The sequence below is a fragment of the Agelaius tricolor genome, unplaced genomic scaffold (genome assembly GCF_023055355.1).
Source record: "Agelaius tricolor isolate 1412-34295 unplaced genomic scaffold, bAgeTri1.0.p SCAF_32, whole genome shotgun sequence".
Lineage (NCBI taxonomy): Eukaryota > Metazoa > Chordata > Aves > Passeriformes > Icteridae > Agelaius > Agelaius tricolor.
The window spans coordinates 6,225,197-6,244,287 of NW_027269292.1; the positions used below are offsets into that span (position 1 = coordinate 6,225,197).

Consider the following 19,091-nt stretch of genomic DNA (forward strand, 5'->3'; position numbering starts at 1 on the left):
TGTGTGAGCCAGGGGGATCCAGCCCAGAGCTCCAGCACTGCCCAAGGGCAGCAGGACAGGGCCACGGCCACCCCTGCACAGAGGGACACAGGAGAGAGCAGGGACAGAGGGACACAGACAGCAGAGTGCTCCACAGGCCTGTGCTCACCCAGCACAAACATGATCACTCTGAGCATGGGATTTCCTGGGAATTGGCCAAGGCAGACTGGCCACCAGAATCAAACCTACAGAGAAAAACTTTGGCTTTGGATGATTTAGAGTTGCTGTTTAATCCCGAGACAGCGCAGCTGAGTGAGTCTGGAGTTTAAGTTACAAAAAAAGAAAGCACTAGAAAATAATCTTGATACAAGAGCGATAATCAGCTGAGGTTCCCCACCCTGTGCAGGGAATCCTGCTCCACAATCCACCCAGCACAGCTGGGATGCTGCCAAGGCATTGCCTGCTCCCAGCCCACACTGGGAGGGCAAACTGTCCAGGGGGAGAGTTTGGAGGGGGAATCCCCAGCACTGGGAGTTAAGATGCTGCCACCAGCTCTGGCTTTGGCCTGCTCTTGATGGGTGACACTTCTGTGGAAGGAAAAGAAACTTGTTACAGAATCAGGGAATGCAAATATCCTGCAGCCATCTGCTGAGGAGGATCCAGGGCTCAGAGTCCACTCTGCACAGCACCTGAACTAAGAGAAATTGGTTATAAATAATCCCACGTTCCCATGTGGAAATGCCCCTTTTTCACAGCACTGAAGAATTACAGACTTTCAGACCATGCCCAGCCCAGGGACAGATCCTGGGCAGGAGCAGGAGCAGGGCCAGCCCTGCCCTCACCCCTGGGCTGTTTTGTTTGGCCTCAGTGCTGACATCTGAGCCCTGTTTAGGAGTAAACAAGCTCCAAGGAAACCAGCCCCATTCCCCACATGCCAGATTGCTGCTGGGCAGATTCCACAGAGGGAAATGGCTTCTTCCAGCTCCTCTTTGCACAGGCAGGGAGGTCCCGCTCCTGTGAGTGACAGCTCAGGGCTCTGCTGTCTCCTCTGTTCCAGGAGAAGTCTTCACTGAATTTTCAGCTCCTCACCACAGACACCTGATGAATCCCAGTGGGCTCCCTCCTTGCCAGGCAGGGCCACCAGGGCCTGTTTGGTCACTTTCTTAGTGAGCTCTCTCACTTCCCAGCTTCATTCCCACACAAATCCATCCACTGAGGCTTCAGATTGCTCAGGAACACTCAGGGACCACCAGCTGCGAGCTCTGACAATCCTGGGACTGTGGGACTCCAGTGATCCTCATCCAGCTGCTTGCAAAGCACTGGGAAGTGAGGTGGGAAGGGCTCCAAGTCATGCCAAGGCTCAGGGAAATGCAGTGCTGTGCAGGGTGAGTCCAGCATCCACAAAACACCCTGAGCTGTGTGATGGGAGCAGCCCAGGGCTGTGGGAGGAAGGAATTCCTGCTGGAGCCTCCTGCTGGAATGAGGTGTCTCAGGGCAGGAGGTGCCTCAGAGCAGGTACAGGATGTGACAGGGCCAGCAGGTGTCACCCAGGGAGCTCCCCAAGGCAATGCCAGACGCTGATGGAACAGGGAGTGGAGCCTGGGGTGCTCCTGCAGCGAGGGCTCAGCTGGGCCTGTCCCACTGCAGGAGCTGCTGTCCCCTCCCTTCCCCCAGGACACTCACACTGGGACAGGGGCTCAGGGCACTGCAGGGGACAGGAGCACCCGAAGCCAAAGCTGTGCAAGGAGAACATACCTGGGATCTTCTCTGGGAGCGGCTCTGAAGGAACTTCTGGGAGCTCCAACTGTTCCTGCAGGGACACGACAGACAATGTGTCACACATGTCACAGCTGGGGCAAGCACGGGGGACAATGGCCCACATCTCCCCCTAGAGGAGCTCTGAGAGCAGCAAAAAGGGGGGAGCAATGGCCCACATCTCCCCCAGACTGAGCTCTGAGAGTAGCAAAAAGGGGGGAGCAATGGCCCACATCTCCCCCAGACTGAGCTCTGAGAGCAGCAAAAAGGGGGGAGCAATGGCCCACATCTCCCCCAAGAGGAGCTCTGAGAGCAGCAAAAAGGGGGGAGCAATGGCCCACATTTCCCCCAGACTGAGCTCTGAGAGCAGCAAAAAGGTGCTCTTTAACTGCTGCTAAAAACAGCTTTCTGAAAATGGGGATTTTAACCACAAAAACATCAACCCCACCTGAGTAATAGCATTTAATTCTTCTAGAATGGCATCTTCATCCTCCTCAGTCAGGCTGCCAGCCAGGAGCTCGTCTATTTGCTGTGGGGGAGAGGGAAGGACATCACACCTCAGCCTGGTGGGTGAGTGCCCAGCCCAGCAGCTCTGTGCCAGCCCTCCATGCACGCACCCTCTGGTACTCCACAGCATCCTGGGTCTCTCCTATTATCCTTTCCACCTCTTCTATGGACATAACCTGAAGGGCAGAGCCAAAGTCCAGGTGTGGGAGGGGCCAGCAGGGAGGCAGCTGCAGCCAGGCCCCTCTGAAGTGCCCCAGCCACGGGTACCTGGTGCATTTTGTTCAGACACTCGTTGCCTATCTTGAGGCCCTCGATGACCTTCATTTCAATCTGGGTGAATTCAATGTCCTGGACCTGCAGTGGGAAGGAGAAAGGGAAGAGGAGCCTGTGACACCTTGGCCAGGCACGGCACAGGCTGCCCTGTGAACCCTGCAGGGATTAACAGACATGGTGTGATGGTGTTCACAGGGGTGTGAGGATGAGGGAACAGACGAGGATCTGACTCCGTGTTTCACAAGGCTGATTTAGTATTTTATGATATATATTACATTAAAACTATACTAAAAGAATAGAAGAAAGGATTTCATCAGAAGGCTGGCTAAGAATAGAAAAAGAAAGAATGATAACAAAGGCTTGTGGCTCATTCTCTGTCCGAGCCAGCTGGGCTGTGATTGGCCATTAATTAGAAACACCCACATGAGCCCAACCCCAGATGCACCTGTTGCATCCCACAGCAGCAGATAACCATTGGTTACATTTTATTCCTGAGGCCTCTCAGCTTCCCAGGAGGAAAAATCCTAAGGAAAGGATTTTCCATAAAAGATGCCTGTGACAGACATGGGGATGTGGCAGCTGGGGACAGAGGTGGCCTTGGCAGTGCTGGGGAGCAACTGGGCTCAGAGGGCTCTTCCCACCTAAATAATGCCATGGCTGCCACTCTTAGGCACACACAGGCTGCCAGGGCCACAGAGAAGCTGCACGGAGCAATCAGTGGAGCCCTTCAGTGCTGTCAGTGGCACCAGCAGCAGGAAACATCCACACAAAAAGCTCAGCCCAGGAAGCTGCACCAGCAGGTCCAACAGCCCTTGAGGTGATTTCACCAGATTTTCCAGCTTCCAGCCCCAGCTGAGCCCTCCCCAAACCCAAACACATCCAGTTCTGAAATGACAGGGCTGACACAAGCCAGGAAGGCCCCAGTGCAGCCATCTCCCCTGTGAGTAACCTTTCAGCAATTTCCAAACCACACATTTAGCAGGGAACCTGCAGTTTTAAACACACCACTCTGTGACTCCAGGGAAAATTGTGGTTCGCACACAATTTTGGAGACATTTGCCCTTGGACAGAGGCTGAACACCTGCTAGCTGGAATGGAATGGAATTCCAGGGGATCCCCACCCCAGGAGAGCCCCAGGCCTGGCTCACCATCCGCTCCAGGTTGCTGATCTGGTTCTCTGTTTTATCCAGCAGCTGCTCCTGGTACCGTTTCTTCTTCAGCAGGAGCATGGCTTTCCTGAAGGACACAGAGGGATGAAGCAACTGGAGCCCAAAGGAGCCCACCACAGCCACACTTGTTCTGTGCTTCTGCTAAAAGGGGACAACTCGTGTGGAGCTGAATTGGCAGCCTGGACCTGCTCCTGTGAGCAGCAAGGATGAGCAAAGTGGGTATTGGGAATAAATCCTGCCCTGGGAGGGTGGGCAGGAGCTGGGGCTGCCCCTGGATCCCTGGGCAGGTGTGGAACACCCTGGGGCAGTGGAAGGTGTCCCTGCCATGGCAGGGGTGGCATGGGATGGGCTTTGAGGTCCCTCCAACCCAAACCCATCCCAATTCCCCCAGCACAGCGGGAATGGGAATTAAAATATCGGGAATGGGAATTGATTAAACTATCGGGAATGGGGATAAGTGTCACGTCCCGGTGACACCCTGGCGGTGGCACTGTCCCCCTGGCCCCCCGGCCCCGGTGACCCTGTCCCTCACTCTTTCTTGCCGTCCCGGAGCAGCTGCCGGGCCAGCGCCCGCTCCCGCTCCAGCCCCAGGCTCAGCCGCTTCTGGTACTGCCGGAGCTTGTCCCGCTGCTGCTTCAGTTGCTGCGGGACAGACGGACAGGGGGACGGACAGGGGTCACAGCTCAGCCCTGACAGCTCCACGCCCCCTCCAGCACCGCCGTTCCCCAGCCCGGTCTGTCCCCGCCGTGTCAGCGACAGCACCGGGGGTCCCTCAGCCCCAGCACGGCCCGGTCCGTCCCGCTCTCTCCCCACTCCCCGGCACGGCCCGGTCCATCCCCCCGTTCCCCGGTCCGGTTCGGTCCGTGCCCCCGCTCCCCGGCACGGCCCGCTCCATGCCCCGCTCCCCAGCCCGGCCCGGTCTGTCCCGCTCTCCCCCACTCCCCGGTCTGTCCCGCTCTCTCCCCACTCCCCAGCCCGGCCCGGTCCATCCCGGTCCATCCCCCCTCACCAGCACGGCCCGGTCCTGCTCCGTGACGCGGCTCCGCCGTTTCCGCCCGAACAGGTTCCCCATGGCCGCTCCTGCCCGGCCCGGCCCGGCCCGGCCCGCCCCCGACGGCGGCCGCGAGGGGCCCGGCCCCTCACAACGCGCAGCGAGCGCGGCAGCGCCGGGAGAGAAGCGCTGGGGGGCGCGCTGGGGACGGGAATATCGGGAATGGGAATTAATTAAAATAATATCGGTAATGGGGATTAAAATATCGGGAATGGGAATTAAAATATCGGGAATTGGGATAATACCAGGAATGGGGATAATGATATCGGGAAGGGAGGTAATAATTTCGGGAATGGGAATAATAATAATAATGTCGGGAATTAGGATAATAATATTGGAATGGGAATAGAAGTATTGGGAATGGGGATAATAATATTGGGAATGTAGATAATAATCTAGGGAATGGGGATAATATGGGGAGTGGGATGTAGGGAATAGGATCTAGGGGATGGGAGGTATGGAGGGAGGCTGCAGGGGTTGGGGTTACAGGGATAACTCTGATTTACTCCCAGAGTGATGGAATTGTTTGGGGTGGAAGAGCCCCCAAGCCCATGGTGTCCCTGGCACTGCCAGGATCCACGGATCCCTCTGGCTGCAGCCAGTGCCCAGAGCTGCATTTGCCCCCTGGCACTGCCATTGCTGCTGGCACACTCATCTGTCACCAACACCCCCTCTGTGACAGCCAGACCCCGAGCCCTGCACCCCAAATCCCACCTGGCTCCTCCTGGGCCTCCCCCAGCCCCACACAAGGATCCTCACACCAGGAAGTGTTTCTGCATTTATTTTTTATTAACCATTTATTTGTCTGTAATCGTTTTTACTCTCACATTACAATCGTGTGGGGGTTTTTATATAATTTTTTTAAACTTTATTTTTGTAAAATAAATAGAGATAAGTGAACTTTTAAGGTAGGACGCTCTCCAGACCCTTGGTTAAACTCTGTGATCCCATGATTGAATCTCTGCATCAGACCTGTGGAAGCACAGTCCACACACGCTCAGGTAAAAGCCCAAAATTTCCTTAAAATTCCCCATCCTGGGCGTGGGGCTGCACCAGAGCCAGGCAGGAGCAGCAGCTCCCACATGCCAGGAATGTCCTGTTCCTTTCACAAACACACTGATACGAGTTAAAAATCCATTTTTTTTCTTGAAGCTGTGAATGTTAAGGGTTATGTGAGATCCCAAACTCTGCTCCCACCCCCGCGGGCAGCCCGGGACGAGGCACAGCTCTGTTAGACCATAATTAACTCTGGGTAACTTACACGTGGGTTTTTAGGTAGTTTTGGAGTTTCAAGCCTTTGATTGGTTATCCTGGGATGGCGGGGACGGTGCTCAGGGCACCGACATCAGCTCCATGCCGTGCTTGGGACCTCTCCAGGCAGAGCCCCTGAGCCTGGGGGGCACACAGGGACCCGGTGCCAGCAGCAGCACGGGGGGCATGGGGCAGCCAGGGCCAGCACAGGGACAGGGGCTCTGAGCCCTTCTCTCACTGCATCATCCCCTCTGCACAGCTGGCAGAGGGCTCTGAGCCCTTCTTGCACAGGGACAGAGGGTTCTGAGCCCTTCCCTCACTGTGTTCCCCTCAGTTTCACTCACAGAAGGTTCTGAGCCCTTCCCTCACTGTGTTCCCCTCAGTTCCCTGACAGAGGGTTCTGAGCCCTTCCCTCACTGTGTTCCCCTCAGTTTCACTCACAGAAGGTTCTGAGCCCTTCCCTCACTGTGTTCCCCTCAGTTCCCTGACAGAGGGTTCTGAGCCCTTCCCTCACTGCATTCCCCCTGCACACCCGGCAGTTCAGAGGGTTCTGAGCCCTTCCCTCACTGTGTTCCCCTCAGTTCACTCACAGAAGGTTCTGAGCCCTCCCCTGACTCTGCTGGAGCCTGCAGATCCCGTGGCACTGCTGGGGGAGCACTGGCAATTCCTGCAGTGAGTTCTGTCTCTTGGCTGTGCTCTGCCTTCCCACACCCATCCCCAGCCCCAGCAGGGATCCCAGGGCACAAAACATTCATTATTCAGACATGGAAGGTGCAGAGATGGAGCAGGCCTTGCCTGGACAGCTGGGATGAGGGAGCTCAGAGCTGCCTTCCTCCTCCTCCTCCTCACCATTCTCCATGCCCAGGTGCTCCCATGCCTGCTCCCAGAGGGGCAGGTGAGCCCCAGCCATGGTGTGCAGCTCTGGGTGCCCAGTCCTGGCCTCTCCTGGTGCCCAGCAGCCGTGGGGAGCACAGGGAGCAGGATGGGCACAGCTCTGTGGCTGTGCAGGTGGCACAGGGACAGTGGCAGCAGTGCCCGAGGTGCCCCCAGCTCCCCACGGGCACCCTGGGCCTGGCTGGAAGGTGGTGACACCACTGAAGTGCTCCAGGCTCGCTGGGACGTCAGAGATCTTCGCTCCCTTTCTGCCCTCCTCTTCCTCACACGCAGCTTTATGGTGTGGGACGTCCTGCCCTGCTCCTGCCATCTCCCTGAGCCCCTTCCTGCGGGACCCCTGCCTGCCCAGGCCACCAGGTCCCCTCTGTCCTTGCTTGCAGGGGGAGCAGGTGCAGGCAGGAGGAGGAGGAGGAGGAGGAGGCTCATGCTGCCCTGCTGGGGTGGCTGCCCTGGCCCAGCAGCTGGGTTTGGCACAGGGTTGGCAGCAGCTGGAGGGTCCTGTGGAGCTGGAGGTGAGTCCTGACAGTCCTTGAAGAACCCACACTGCAGCAAAACAAGGAACAAAGACTAAAACGAGACCCTTCTCAAGGGCGTTGCCTCATCCAAGTCCTTTGGAGCTCAGGAGCCGTGTTTCTGACAGAGAAGCCAACCACTGGAAACAAAAATAAATGTTCCTTTTCTGTAGCTTTGAGAGGATATAGCTGGAAAACAAAACAAAACAAAACCAGGAGATTGTCTCTTCCCCTTGTCAAACCCATCAGTAGCTAAGTCAGAAGAACAAATGTTCAAGTTATGGGGTGCAGCAGCAGCCAACACGAAACATTCAAGTCGATGATTTCTCTATGTACAGGAGCCCCCCCTGGGGCCGTCATCTGATCCTCTTCTCCACCGAGTACACCGAGATGTAGAAGTCATTGCTGCCGACGGCCAGGTGGGGCTGCGGAGAGCAGAGGGACAAAGGGACACGGTCACACCTGGCCCGGGCTGGGGGAGCCCGCAGGGGTCACCCACAGCACCGGCCAGGACACCCCTCCCTCCTGTCCTAGGGTGACACATCCCCCCTGTGCCTCCCGGGGCAGCTCCAGGGATGGGCACTGCAACCCTCCCTGGGCAGCGCCAAGGCCTGAGCCCCTTTCCATGGGGAAATTCCTGCTGTGCCCACCCTGAGCTGCCCTGGCCCAGCCTGAGGCCGTTCCCTCTGCTCCTGTCCCTGTGCCCTGGAGCACAGCCCGACCTGGGGCTGTGCCCTCCTGGCAGGGACTTGTGCAGAGCCACAAGGGCCCCCTGAGCCTCCTTTGCTCCAGGCTGAGCCCCTGCCAGCTCCCTCAGCCCCTCCTGGGGCTCCATTCCCTTCCCATTCCCTGCCCAGCTCCCCCAGCCCCTCCTGGGGCTCCATTCCCTTCCCAGCTCCCTCAGCCCTTCCTGGGGCTCCATTCCCTTCCCAGCCCCTGCCCAGCTCTCTCAGCCCCTCCTGGGGCTCCATTCCCTTCCCATTCCCTTCCCAGCTCCCTCAGCCCCTCCTGGGGCTCCATTCCCTTCCCAGCTCCCTCAGCCCCTCCTGGGGCTCCATTCCCTTCCCAGCCCCTGCCCAGCTCTCTCAGCCCCTCCTGGGGCTCCATTCCCTGCCCAGCTCCCTCCTGTGACCCACTCCAAGGTCCAGCTGTGGAGCAGTGACAGGCACAGGTGTCAGTGACCCAGCTGCTCCACAGCTCTGCAGGAGTTATAGGCCCATTTCAGCCACAGGAGAAAATTATGGGCACTATTAGTTGCCAACTGCCAACATAATTTCCCTAAATGACTGCAAATCTGCTCGTTAGGAGCCATGGCTGGGCTGAAAATGAGAATTTCCTGCAGTGAGGGGACCTGGCCCCTCCGGACAGGGCTTTGCTTTGCTTGTTTAAAGAGCAAACTGCTCTTCCCATTACATATTAAAATATTTGTGAGCTGATCTGCAGGTTTCTAAAATAACTCTTGTTATTTAAATGGATGTTTTCCCATCCATTCATTGTTTTCTTAGGTTTTCCAGCTCCTCCACTTATTCTCCTCCCTGGGTGTGCAAAGTCCACTACACAGATGGGACCTCCCTCTTCCCTGAGCAGCACCCAGGTTCTCTGTGGAAGCACTGCAGAGCCCCTCAGCTGGGCCAGACTCCAGAATCTCCTTTTGTTCTGCCCCATTCCAGCTGGGCCAGACTCCAGAATCTCCTTTTGTTCTGCCCCATTCCAGCTGGGCCAGACCCCAACATCTCCTTCTGCTCTGCCTCATTCCAGCTGTGACAGACTCCAGAATCTCCTTCTGTCTCATTCCAGCTGTGACTCCCCAGAATCTCCTGCTCTACCTCACTCCAGCTGTGAGGCAGAGATTCCAGACCCCAGAATCTCCCTCTGCTCTGCCTCATTCCAGCTGTCCCAGCTCATGCCTTTAATTCCCACAGCTCTCCCATTTTCCTGAGGTGCACTTTCACTTCCTGAGGTGAGAGCAGCCCAGTGAGGCAGCTGGGAGTGAACAAGCCCAGGAATTCAGGAATCTGGGGAGTGCTGCTGGCACCTCGGACAGCTCCCGGGGCTGGGATGGGGCTGCAGCTCAGCTGGACGGGCTCAGGAGCTGCTGGAACCAGGGAGGGACAGCTCCCCTCACCCTGGGGCTGCTGGAACCTGCAGGGCTGGGCTGGGACAGCTCCCCTCATTCCAGAACTGCTGGATCCTGCACAGCTGGGCTGGGACAGCTCCCCTCATCCCAGAACTGCTGGATCCTGCAGGGCTGGGCTGGGCCAGCTCCCCTCATCCCAGGGGGTCCCTGTGCCACCCCACCATGGCAGCAGGAGGGTACAGACCCAGTGGGGGTGGAAGGCCAGGCAGCTGATGGCTCCCACTCTCTGGCCCATGAAGCCATCGTAGTACTTGATGTTGTTGATGAGCTCCCCGTTGCCGTTGTAGATGGCAGTGAACTGGTTCATGGAGCCACTGGAAGGGAAGGGACACAACTGGAGTCACTGGGAGTGCTGGGAGGGGACAAAACTGCTGCTGCAAAATGGCTGAGCTGTGTGCCAGGCCATGTGCCCGAGTGGGAGAGCACTGACCGGTGGCCAGAACCACAGCGGACACCTGGGACAGGAAAACACAGAGAACTGATGCCCAAACACAGCCAGAGCACCCCAAACAGGCTGTGGAGCAGCTGCTGGTCCCCAGGCACAGCCCACAAACACAGAACAGGGAGCTGGTGTCCAGGGTTCACTGAGGGGTAAAACAGGGATAAAGCTCCTGAGCAGCAAGCACAGGAAAGAAGCTGCACTGCTGGGGTGGGGTTAAAAACAGTACAGCCAACAGCACCCCATGAATGATGCCTGTGGAGACAAATCATCCTCTCCAGGGATCATGGAATGGTTGGGGTCGAGAGAGACCTTAAATCATCCTCTCCAGGGATCATGGAATGGCTGGGGTTGAGAGAGACCTCAAAGCCCATCTTGTTCCACCCTCTCATGGCAGGGACACCTCCCACTGTCCCAGATGCTCCCAGGCCATCCAACCTGGCCTGGGACACTGCCAGGGACCCAGGGGCAGCCCCAGCTTCACTGGGCACCTGTGCCAGGGCCTGCCCACCCTCCCAGGAAGGATTTCCCCAGTGTCCCATGTACCCCTGCCCTCTGGCAGTGGGAAGCCATTCCCCCTCATCCCAGCACTCCAGGCCCTGCTCCCTCCCTGGGATGCCCCTGGATCCCCCCTGTGCTCCCTGCAGAGCTCCCTGAGCTGCAGGGATGGCAGCAGCACTCACCAAGCAAACAGGTTGGCCTGGGGGTGGATGTCCAGGGCCGTGAGCCCCTTGACGATCTGCAGCACCTTCATGGACTCGGGCATGCGGGGGTCGAAGAAACGCACGTCCCCATTGACACTGCAACGACACAGAGCCAGGCTGGGACACAGAAACAGCCCCCAGAGCCAGCCTGGGACACAGAAACAGCCCCCAGAGCCCCAGAGCCAGCCTGGGACACAGAAACAGCCCCCAGAGCCAGCCTGGGACACAGAAACAGCCCCCAGAGCCAGCCTGGGACACAGAAACACCCCCCAGAGCCAGCCTGGGACACAGAAACAGAGCCCCAGAGCCAGCCTGGGACACAGAAACAGCCCCCAGAGCCCCAGAGCCAGCCTGGGACACAGAAACAGCCCCCAGAGCCCCAGAGCTAGCCTGGGACACAGAAACAGCCCCCAGAGCCCCAGAGCCAGGCTGGGACACAGCAACAGCCCCCAGAGCCCCAGAGCCAGCCTGGGACACAGCAACAGCCCCCAGAGCCAGCCTGGGACACAGAAACAGAGCCCCAGAGCCCCAGAGCCAGCCTGGGACACAGAAACAGAGCCCCAGAGCCAGCCTGGGACACAGAAACAGAGCCCCAGAGCCCCAGAGCCAGGCTGGGACACAGCAACAGCCCCCAGAGCCCCAGAGCCAGCCTGGGACACAGAAACAGCCCCCAGAGCCCCAGAGCTAGCCTGGGACACAGAAACAGCCCCCAGAGCCCCAGAGCCAGGCTGGGACACAGAAACAGAGCCCCAGAGCCCCAGAGCCAGCCTGGGACACAGAAACAGAGCCCCAGAGCCCCAGAGCCAGCCTGGGACACAGAAACAGAGCCCCAGAGCCCCAGAGCCAGCCTGGGACACAGAAACAGAGCCCCAGAGCCCCAGAGCCCCCAGAGCCCCAGGGAACGCAGCTGTGGGGCTGCCCGTGGGCCAAACTCCTCCGTGGGGCACTGGGAGAGGGAACAGACACGGCTGGGTTCCACCAGGGCCAGGATCTGATCCCACCCACAGCACGTTCTGTGCTGAGGGAACAGCTGGGAGTGACCCCACAGTGCTGACCCCACAGTGCTGATCAATCACTGCTGATCCCACACTGCTGATCCCAAATTGCTGATCAATCATTGCTGATCCCTCACTGATCCCACACTGCCTCTCTCAGTCCCAACCCATTGCTGAGTGTGCCCTCCCTGCTCTGGCACACCCAGTACACCCAGCCCCAAATTCCTGCTGCTTTGCACAGCAGGAAATGGCCTTGGGAAGCTGCAAGCAGAGGGGATGTGCTGGTGGCACCCCTTACCCCAAAAGTGTCTGGACACCAGGACCTCACCATGTCCTGCCATTTTTTCCTTGGATTTTGCTGCCAGCTGAAGCAGGGGGAACTGGGAGGAGCTGGGAGGGAGGTGGCTCAGCTCCCCAGCCTGAGCTCCTCTGCCCTTTTGAAGGCCAACATTCCCTTCCAGCCCTGCAGCCCCAGGAGCAGCTCCCGGGCTGCAAGGGCTCTGAGGAGAGGGCACTGCCAGCCCTCAGCCCTGGGCACAGGGACCTGACCCCTGGAGCTGCTGGAGGAGCTTATGGACAGCAAGATTAAAAACTCCAATATGGGAGCTCGACAAATCTGGCAGCTGCATCACATAATCCCCTGTTTGAAAATCTTAATACATTTTTGCTGGCCCATCCCCCGCCTCAGGAATGTTCTGAATCCCAGAAAATTATGTTTTGTTTCCATTTTCTAATCAAGAGAAAGAGGCTCTTTGTGTGCAAACGGTGGCTTTGTGACAATAAATTCTGTTCTGCTGCTCCTTAATGGCCAAATCAGTACCTGCTGCTCTGGCTGCAGTATTTACCAGGCAGCAGGGATGGATTTAGGGAATTGCACAGGAATCCTGCCCAGGAATGTGCCTGCCAGATGCACCTTCCACCTTCTTGTTCCCTCCCAGATGTCCCCACGGAGCTGTTGGCAGTGAAGCCCCCTCAGCACAAGATATTCACAGCCAGTTCCTGCTCCCTCCCTTTCCCCTCACACCCCTGGTGATTCCAGCTCCTTTTCACCCCCAGTCCCCCCCAGCAGAGCCCCACATCCCTCCTGCCTCCCTCCAGCCAGCCTGGAGCAGGAGGTGATCACTGAAGCACAGGCCAGAGCCCTGAGCTTCAGCCTGCCAGCTGCTGGAGCACCAGGGACAAACTTGAGGGGAAAATGAAACTGTGAGTGTGGCAGGAGAAAACCAAACTGTGAGTGTGTGGCAGGAGAAACCAAACTGTGAGTGTGGCAGGAGAAAACTGAACTGGGAGTGTGGCAGGAGAAACCAAACTGTGAGTGTGGCAGGAGAAACCAAACCGTGAGTGTGGCAGGAGAAAACTGAACTGGGAGTGTGGCAGGAGAAACCAAACTGTGAGTGTGGCAAAGAGCCCCAGGGAAAACCAAACTGTGAGTGTGTGGCAGGAAAAACCAAACTGTGAGTGTGGCAGGAAAAACCAAACTGTGAGTGTGGCAGGAGAAAACCAAACTGTGAGTGTGGCAAAGAGCCCCAGGGAAAACCAAAAAACCAAACTGTGAGTGTGGCAAACAGACCCAGGGAAAACCAAACTGTGAGTCTGGCAAAGAGCCCCAGGAGAAAACCAAAAAACCAAATTGTGAGTGTGGCAAACAGATCCAGGGAAAACCAAACTGAGTGTGGCAGGAGAAAACCAAACTGTGAGTGTGGCAAAGAGCCCCAGGAGAAAACCAAACTGTGAGGGTGGCAAAGAGCCCCAGGAGAAAACCAAAAAACCAAACAGTGAGTGTGGCAAACAGCCCCAGGAGAGCTCCCTGTACCTGACACTCATGATGTTGCCCTCGGGGTGCTTCTGCAGGTAAGCCTTCACCACCCAGGCTGTGTGCTCACGGTAGGTCATGACACGGCTGGGGACAAAGGGACACGTGAGAGGGGAGAGGGGAAAAAGGGGAAGGGAAAAAGGGGGAAGGGAAAAAGGGGGAAGGGAAAAAGGGGGAAGGGAAAAGGGGAAAGGAAAAAGGGGAAAGGAAAAAGGGGGAAAGGAAAAGGGGAAAGGAAAAGGGGAAAGGAAAAGGGGAAAGGAAAAGGGGAAAGGAAAAAGGGGGAAAGGAAAAGGGGAAAGGAAAAGGGGAAAGGCAATTTCAAGGAAAGGAAAGGAAATTTCAAAGGAAATTTCAAGGAAAGGAAATTTCAAGGCAATTTCAAGGAAAGGAAAGGAAATTTCAAGGAAAGGAAATGTCAAGGAAATGTCAAGGGAAGGAGAAGGAGCAGAGGGAGGGCCCGGGCCCGGGCAGGAAGGGGTTACCAGTACCATTCGCTCAGGGCCATCCTCCTGTCGAAGACGCGGATGGAGCCGTCGCCCAGCCCCGCCACGATGAGCGAGCGGTGGGAGTCGCAGGACAGGCTGGTGACACAGCTGTCAGCTCCCGTGGGAATGTCCTGCGGCACACACGGACACACAGACACACAGACACCACCGTGTTGGTCACACAGCTGGACACGTGGGTGCCATGGGACACAGAGAGAGAAACGCAAGCGTTCCCCACAGCGCTGTAGGGATGCGATCACTTGTTAAGTACAAACCATCTGCAGGTGTTTTTCTGCTCTGTCTCTCTGCTCTTCTCAAGGACAGAGGGTGAGGAAGGTGTTTTTGTTACCAACCAACCAAACGGAATGGATGGAGTCACTCTGAACCACACAGTTCTCCTGAATAAAGCCCTCTTTGCTCTCTCTACAGTCCTGCCTCTCACCCGCTCAGAGCAGGAGTGACATGGACACCCTGAGCTTAGGTGACAGCAGCCAGAGTTCATTGATGGACACCCCCTTTTAGGGGGGATTCAGAGTTCTGGTGCTTGAGCCCTTGGCTGGTTGGGTTCCTAACACTGCTCAGTGCATTGGCTGGGGGATGGATGTCTGCCTGGAGGATTGAATGGAGTTTCTGGTTTAAGTTCCAATCTGACCCATCACTGTCTTACCTGGGGCCTCGTTTACTTCTGTTTTTTACCAAACTAGGCTGGGAGCTGGGGTCTGTCATGGCCAATTTCATCTGTTCAGCTTCCAGACCTGCTGCAGCTGTGACACTCAGGGCCCTGAGCCGAGCTCCTGCCCCATCCCCACTCTCACACTGAACAGGGTGAGGCAGCCCTGGTGCCCCTGAGCCCCAGAGGGACACTGAGCCCCTGGCACAGCCCAGAGCAAGGCAGGCAGTGCTGTGCCTCCTGTCCCTGCTGTGGCACGTGTGACAGGGACACCCAGAGCATCCCACGAGAGACCTGTGCTGGGAACGGGACATGGCAAAGGCAGCTGGAGCTGCAGGGACAGCTCTGCTGGGAGCACACTGGGCACCCACGCTGCCACTGCCCCCTGTTTACTTCTGGAGGCAAAAGAATTTGTCAGAATAATCCCCGTGCCTGCTGGGAGGAAAAACACTTTGTTAAAACCGGCAAAAAGAAGCTGAGCAGCGCTGCAAAAACAGGAATGACAGCGATGGCATGGGCTGGGTTGGGAAGGACAGGTTGGGAAGGACCTTAGAGCCCCTCAGCACTGCAAAAACAGGAATGAGAACGATGGAATGGGCTGGGTTGGGAAGGACAGGTTGGGAGGGACCTTAGAGCCCCTCAGCACTGCAAAAACAGGAATGAGAATGATGGAATGGGCTGGGTTGGGAGGGACCTTAAAGCCCCTCAGCAGGGCAAAAGCAGGAATGACAGCGATGGAATGGGCTGGGATGGGAGGGGCAGGTTGGGAAGGACCTTAGAGCCCCTCAGCACTGCGAAAGCAGGAATGACAATGATGCCATGGGCTGGGTTGGGAGGGACCTTAAAGCCCCTCAGCACTGTGAAAACAGGAATGACAATGATGGAATGGGCTGAGTTGGGAGGAACTTTAAAGCCCCTCAGCACTATAAAAGCAGGAATGACCGATGGAATTGGCTGGGTTGGGAGGCACCTTACAGCCCCTCTCGTCCCGCCCCTGCCAGGGCACAGCTTCCAGGGCTGGGCAGGACCGCAGGAGCTCATCCCAAACCTCACTCCTGCTTTGCCCCGGTGCGGGTTCACCCCTGGAGCCGCTGCTCCAGCCTGGGACAGGCACCAGGGCTGGGGCTGCCGCAGCCTCTGCCCAGCCCAGCTCCTCCTTTGAAGCAGCAGCACTCAGCAGAAGTGCAAATGAAGCGCTTGTTCCCCCAGCGCTGCCAGAGGTGTGGGTTTCTGTAGTTCAAAGAGGGAGGCGCCTTTATCTGCCTCGATTATCGCTGCTCTTTGTGCTGATTCTCACTTTCCCAGGCACTGAGTCAGGAAGTTCCAATCACTTGAATTTCAACACCCAATCTTTGCAATTAAAAAAAGAAACAACGTGTTTTTAGATACTTTCGGTGCAATCATTAATCATCATCATTTAAAAGATGTTCGCCTCCTGGATTTTGCCGCTCCCTAATTTGCATAGAAAAAAATAATATGTGAAAGTAATTAAGATGAACAGAGGCTTAATTATCCTGCATCGCAGGGTCAAAGTGTCGCAATTAATGTTCATCCAAGGGTAATTAATTTCGAGAAGCTTTGAAAACTCCACTTCCTTTTCATTCCAGCATGGTGCCTCCATTCTCACCGACCACCTGCTTCTCCTTGGGATTTCTGAGAAACTCCCACGTGATTGTGGCTGCCAGGGGCTCTGGCAGGGCCTTTTCCCTGTTCCACGGCACAGGGGGTGGGTGGGTGCCTTCACAGGCAGCTACACTACTCCAGCTACCCGTCCATGTGAAATCCAACTGCATCCCAGAGCCCTCCTCTGCATCCCAGAGCCCTCCTCTGCATCCCAGAGCCCTCCTCTGCATCCCAAATCCCTCCTCTGCATCCCAGAGCCCTCCTCTGCATCCCACAGCCTTCCTCTGCATCCCAGAGCCTGCCTTCACATCCCAGAGCCTTCCTCTGCATCCCAGAGCCCTCCTCTGCATCCCAGAGCCTGCCTTCATATCCCAGAGCCTTCCTCTGCATCCCAGAGCCCTCTTCTGCATCCCAGAGCCCTCTTCTGCATCCCAGAGCCCTCCTCTGCATCCCAGAGCCTCCCTTGACATCCCAGAGCCTCCCTTCACATCCCAGAGCCCTCCTCTGCATCCCAGAGCCTGCTTCTGCATCCCAAATCCCTCCTCTGCATCCCAGAGCCTGCCCTCACATTCCAGAGCCTGCTTCTGCATCCCAGAGCCTGCCCTCACATTCCAGAGCCTGCTTCTGCATCCCAGAGCCTGCCTTGACATCCCAGTGCCCTCTTCTGCACTGCACAGCCTCAGCTTTCCCCAGGCACTTCCACCCAGAAGAGCAGAGCAGCTTCCAGGAGAGCCCTGACACAGTCCCCGAGTATCTGTGGGGTTTTACTGACCTGGGCAGGGGGCAGGGGCTCCAGGAGCCCCTCACAGGGCACTCCCAGCAGCTCTGGGGCCCTGGATGGGCCCTGCAGGGCAGGGTGCTGCACAAGCAGGCGTTACCTGGACTTTCATCTCCCGGTCCGTGTCCCAGATGCGGATGATCCTCACGTCCCCAGAGGTCATCAGCAGCCCGGTCTCCTGCTCCCAGTCCACCACCATCCCTGCTCCTGAGACACAGCAAGGCAGGGGCGCCTCTCAGAGCCAGCACGGGCTGAGCTGCACCCCTGCAAGGCACCAGGGTGTGCCAGGCACCGCCAGAGGAAACGCAGAATCACACACGCACAGACAGAATTACACACACACAGAATTACACACACACACAATTACACACACACAGAATTACACACACACACACACAGAATTACACACACACAGAATTACACACACACACACACACACACACACACACACACAATTACACACCACAGAATTACACACACACACACAGAATTTTACACACACACACACACACACACACACACCCCCAATTACACACACACACCCCACAGCTCCAGCTGCTCCTGGGTTTGACTCCAAGCCCTGCTTTGCCCCTGGTGGGCGCTGAGAGGAGCCAGGTCCCTGTGGGAGGGGAGCACAATCCCAGGAGCTGCCGTGGCCAGGGCAGTGCCCAGCACCACCAGCACATCAAATGCTGATTGAAGAGACTCAGCTGGGGCCACCGCACACAGCAAGACCTGGGAGCTCCTGGGCTGGTTCCTCCTCCTGCCAGGAGGGTGTGGGAGATGCTCCTGGCCATGGAGCAGCCCGGTCAGGGCTGCAGTGGGGTGAATTTAACAGCTGCTGGCAGCACAAGCCAGTTTGCTGCAGGACTGGTGAGGAGGGAGCAGCCAGCACTGAGAGCAGCTCCAGCAGCTCCAGCAGCTCCAGCACCCTGGCAGGAGCCTCTGCTCCTCAGCCCGGAGGCACAGCACAGTCTGCAGGGGAAGCTCAGCGCCAAGGCCCATCCACACCGCGTTAGAAACACAAACAACAACCCCCGAGCACCGCAGGAGGGAACCAGAGAAGAGCTCCGGGCTTGGTGTCTGTCCCCAGCCCCCGGGAGGGCAGGGACAGCAGCAGCACCCCAGCCTTTCAGAGCAGAATTCCTGCCCCTCAGAGCAGAATTCCTGCCTCAGAGCATCATCCCAGCCTTTCAGAGCAGCATTCCTGCCTCAGAGCATCATCCCAGCCTTTCAGAGCAGAATTCCTGCCTCTGAGCATCATCCCAGCCTTTCAGAGCAGCATTCCTGCCTCAGAGCATCATCCCAGCCTTTCAGAGCAGAATTCCTGCCTCTGAGCATCATCCCAGCCTTTCAGAGCAGCATTCCTGCCTCTGAGCATCATCCCAGCCTTTCAGAGCAGCATTCCTGCCTCTGAGCATCATCCCAGCCTTTCAGAGCAGAATTCCTGCCTCTGAGCATCATCCCAGCCTTTCAGAGCAGCATTCCTGCCTCAGAGCATCATCCCAGCCCCCCAGAGCAGCTGCCCAGCCTCTCCTCGGTGCCAGCCCAGCTCTGTGGTGCTGAGCAGTGTTTCATAAGCAGCCAGAGCTGGAGGCAGAGCCCTCTGCAATGCAGGACTGCAGCTCCTGCCCCGAGCCCTCTCAGTGCCTCCATCCCTGTGCCTCCACTGCACAGTGAGCTGGCCCAGGAGGCACAAACGTGCCTTTGTCTGGGTGTGCTGCAGGAACCAGCCCCAGCAGGACACCCAGGCCTGCCCCACGGTGCTCCTTTGTCACCACAGGGCCACCAGGGCCTTGTACCAGAGCACCCAGGGTCACAGAGCACAAAGGGAACAGCAGCAGCACATCCTCTGCACACCCAGCTCTCCTCCAGGTGATGGAACGGCCTCGTTTGGAGCTTCACAGAAAACACTGCCCTGCCTCCTCCCTAAACATCACATCCCAGGGCATTCCTGATCCTGCCACATCCATGGGGGTCGCTGATGCTCACTGGGAGTCCCTCACCTCACTCTGGGCTGACCTGGCAGCCTGGGCCTCTATCCCATCACATG

General features: G+C 57.3%; 2 protein-coding genes and 1 long non-coding RNA gene across 5 annotated transcripts in view; all 3 read right to left on the reverse strand.

The window, feature by feature from the left end:
• Positions 1 to 250: 250 nt before the first annotated feature.
• On the reverse strand, positions 251 to 4,816 carry CHMP6 (charged multivesicular body protein 6). Its single transcript, XM_071451367.1, has 8 exons — positions 4,693 to 4,816; positions 4,216 to 4,325; positions 3,663 to 3,750; positions 2,509 to 2,595; positions 2,352 to 2,417; positions 2,183 to 2,263; positions 1,735 to 1,789; positions 251 to 566 (listed from the first exon to the last, which is right to left on the reverse strand). The coding sequence occupies exons 1-8, from the start codon at positions 4,753 to 4,755 to the stop codon at positions 514 to 516; spliced, it is 603 nt and encodes a 200-aa protein (XP_071307468.1). The 5' UTR covers positions 4,756 to 4,816; the 3' UTR covers positions 251 to 513.
• A 686-nt stretch (positions 4,817 to 5,502) lies between these two features.
• Positions 5,503 to 19,091, reverse strand: part of RPTOR (regulatory associated protein of MTOR complex 1) — a 108,928-nt gene continuing 95,339 nt past the window's right edge. For both annotated transcript variants that reach the window (XM_071451539.1, XM_071451538.1), the window contains 6 exons: positions 17,139 to 17,245; positions 13,971 to 14,098; positions 13,480 to 13,566; positions 10,651 to 10,767; positions 9,713 to 9,842; positions 5,503 to 7,816 (listed from right to left, as the gene is read on the reverse strand). In XM_071451539.1, coding sequence (XP_071307640.1) covers positions 7,748 to 7,816; positions 9,713 to 9,842; positions 10,651 to 10,767; positions 13,480 to 13,566; positions 13,971 to 14,098; positions 17,139 to 17,245 — 638 coding nt within the window. In that variant the 3' untranslated portion in view covers positions 5,503 to 7,747. The remainder of the gene's footprint in view (positions 7,817 to 9,712; positions 9,843 to 10,650; positions 10,768 to 13,479; positions 13,567 to 13,970; positions 14,099 to 17,138; positions 17,246 to 19,091) is intronic.
• LOC139602044 (uncharacterized) lies at positions 14,319 to 17,132 on the reverse strand. 2 transcript variants are annotated; one of them, XR_011683098.1, is made up of 2 exons: positions 15,544 to 17,132; positions 14,319 to 15,411 (listed from the first exon to the last, which is right to left on the reverse strand). It is a non-coding gene; the product is annotated as an uncharacterized lncRNA (long non-coding RNA). The 2 variants fall into 2 exon arrangements; XR_011683097.1 differs by having other exon boundaries at positions 14,319 to 15,477.

Coding starts and splice junctions, on each gene's coding strand:
- CHMP6 (XM_071451367.1), bottom strand. CDS start 4,755: ATGGGGAACCTGTTCGGGCGGAAACGGCGGAGCCGCGTCACGGAGCAG. Junction 2,418..2,508: donor GTCTGAACAAAATGCACCAG/GTACCCGTGGCT, acceptor TCTGCCCTTCAG/GTTATGTCCATAGAAGAGGT. Junction 567..1,734: donor GCTCCCAGAGAAGATCCCAG/GTATGTTCTCCT, acceptor TTCCTTCCACAG/AAGTGTCACCCATCAAGAGC.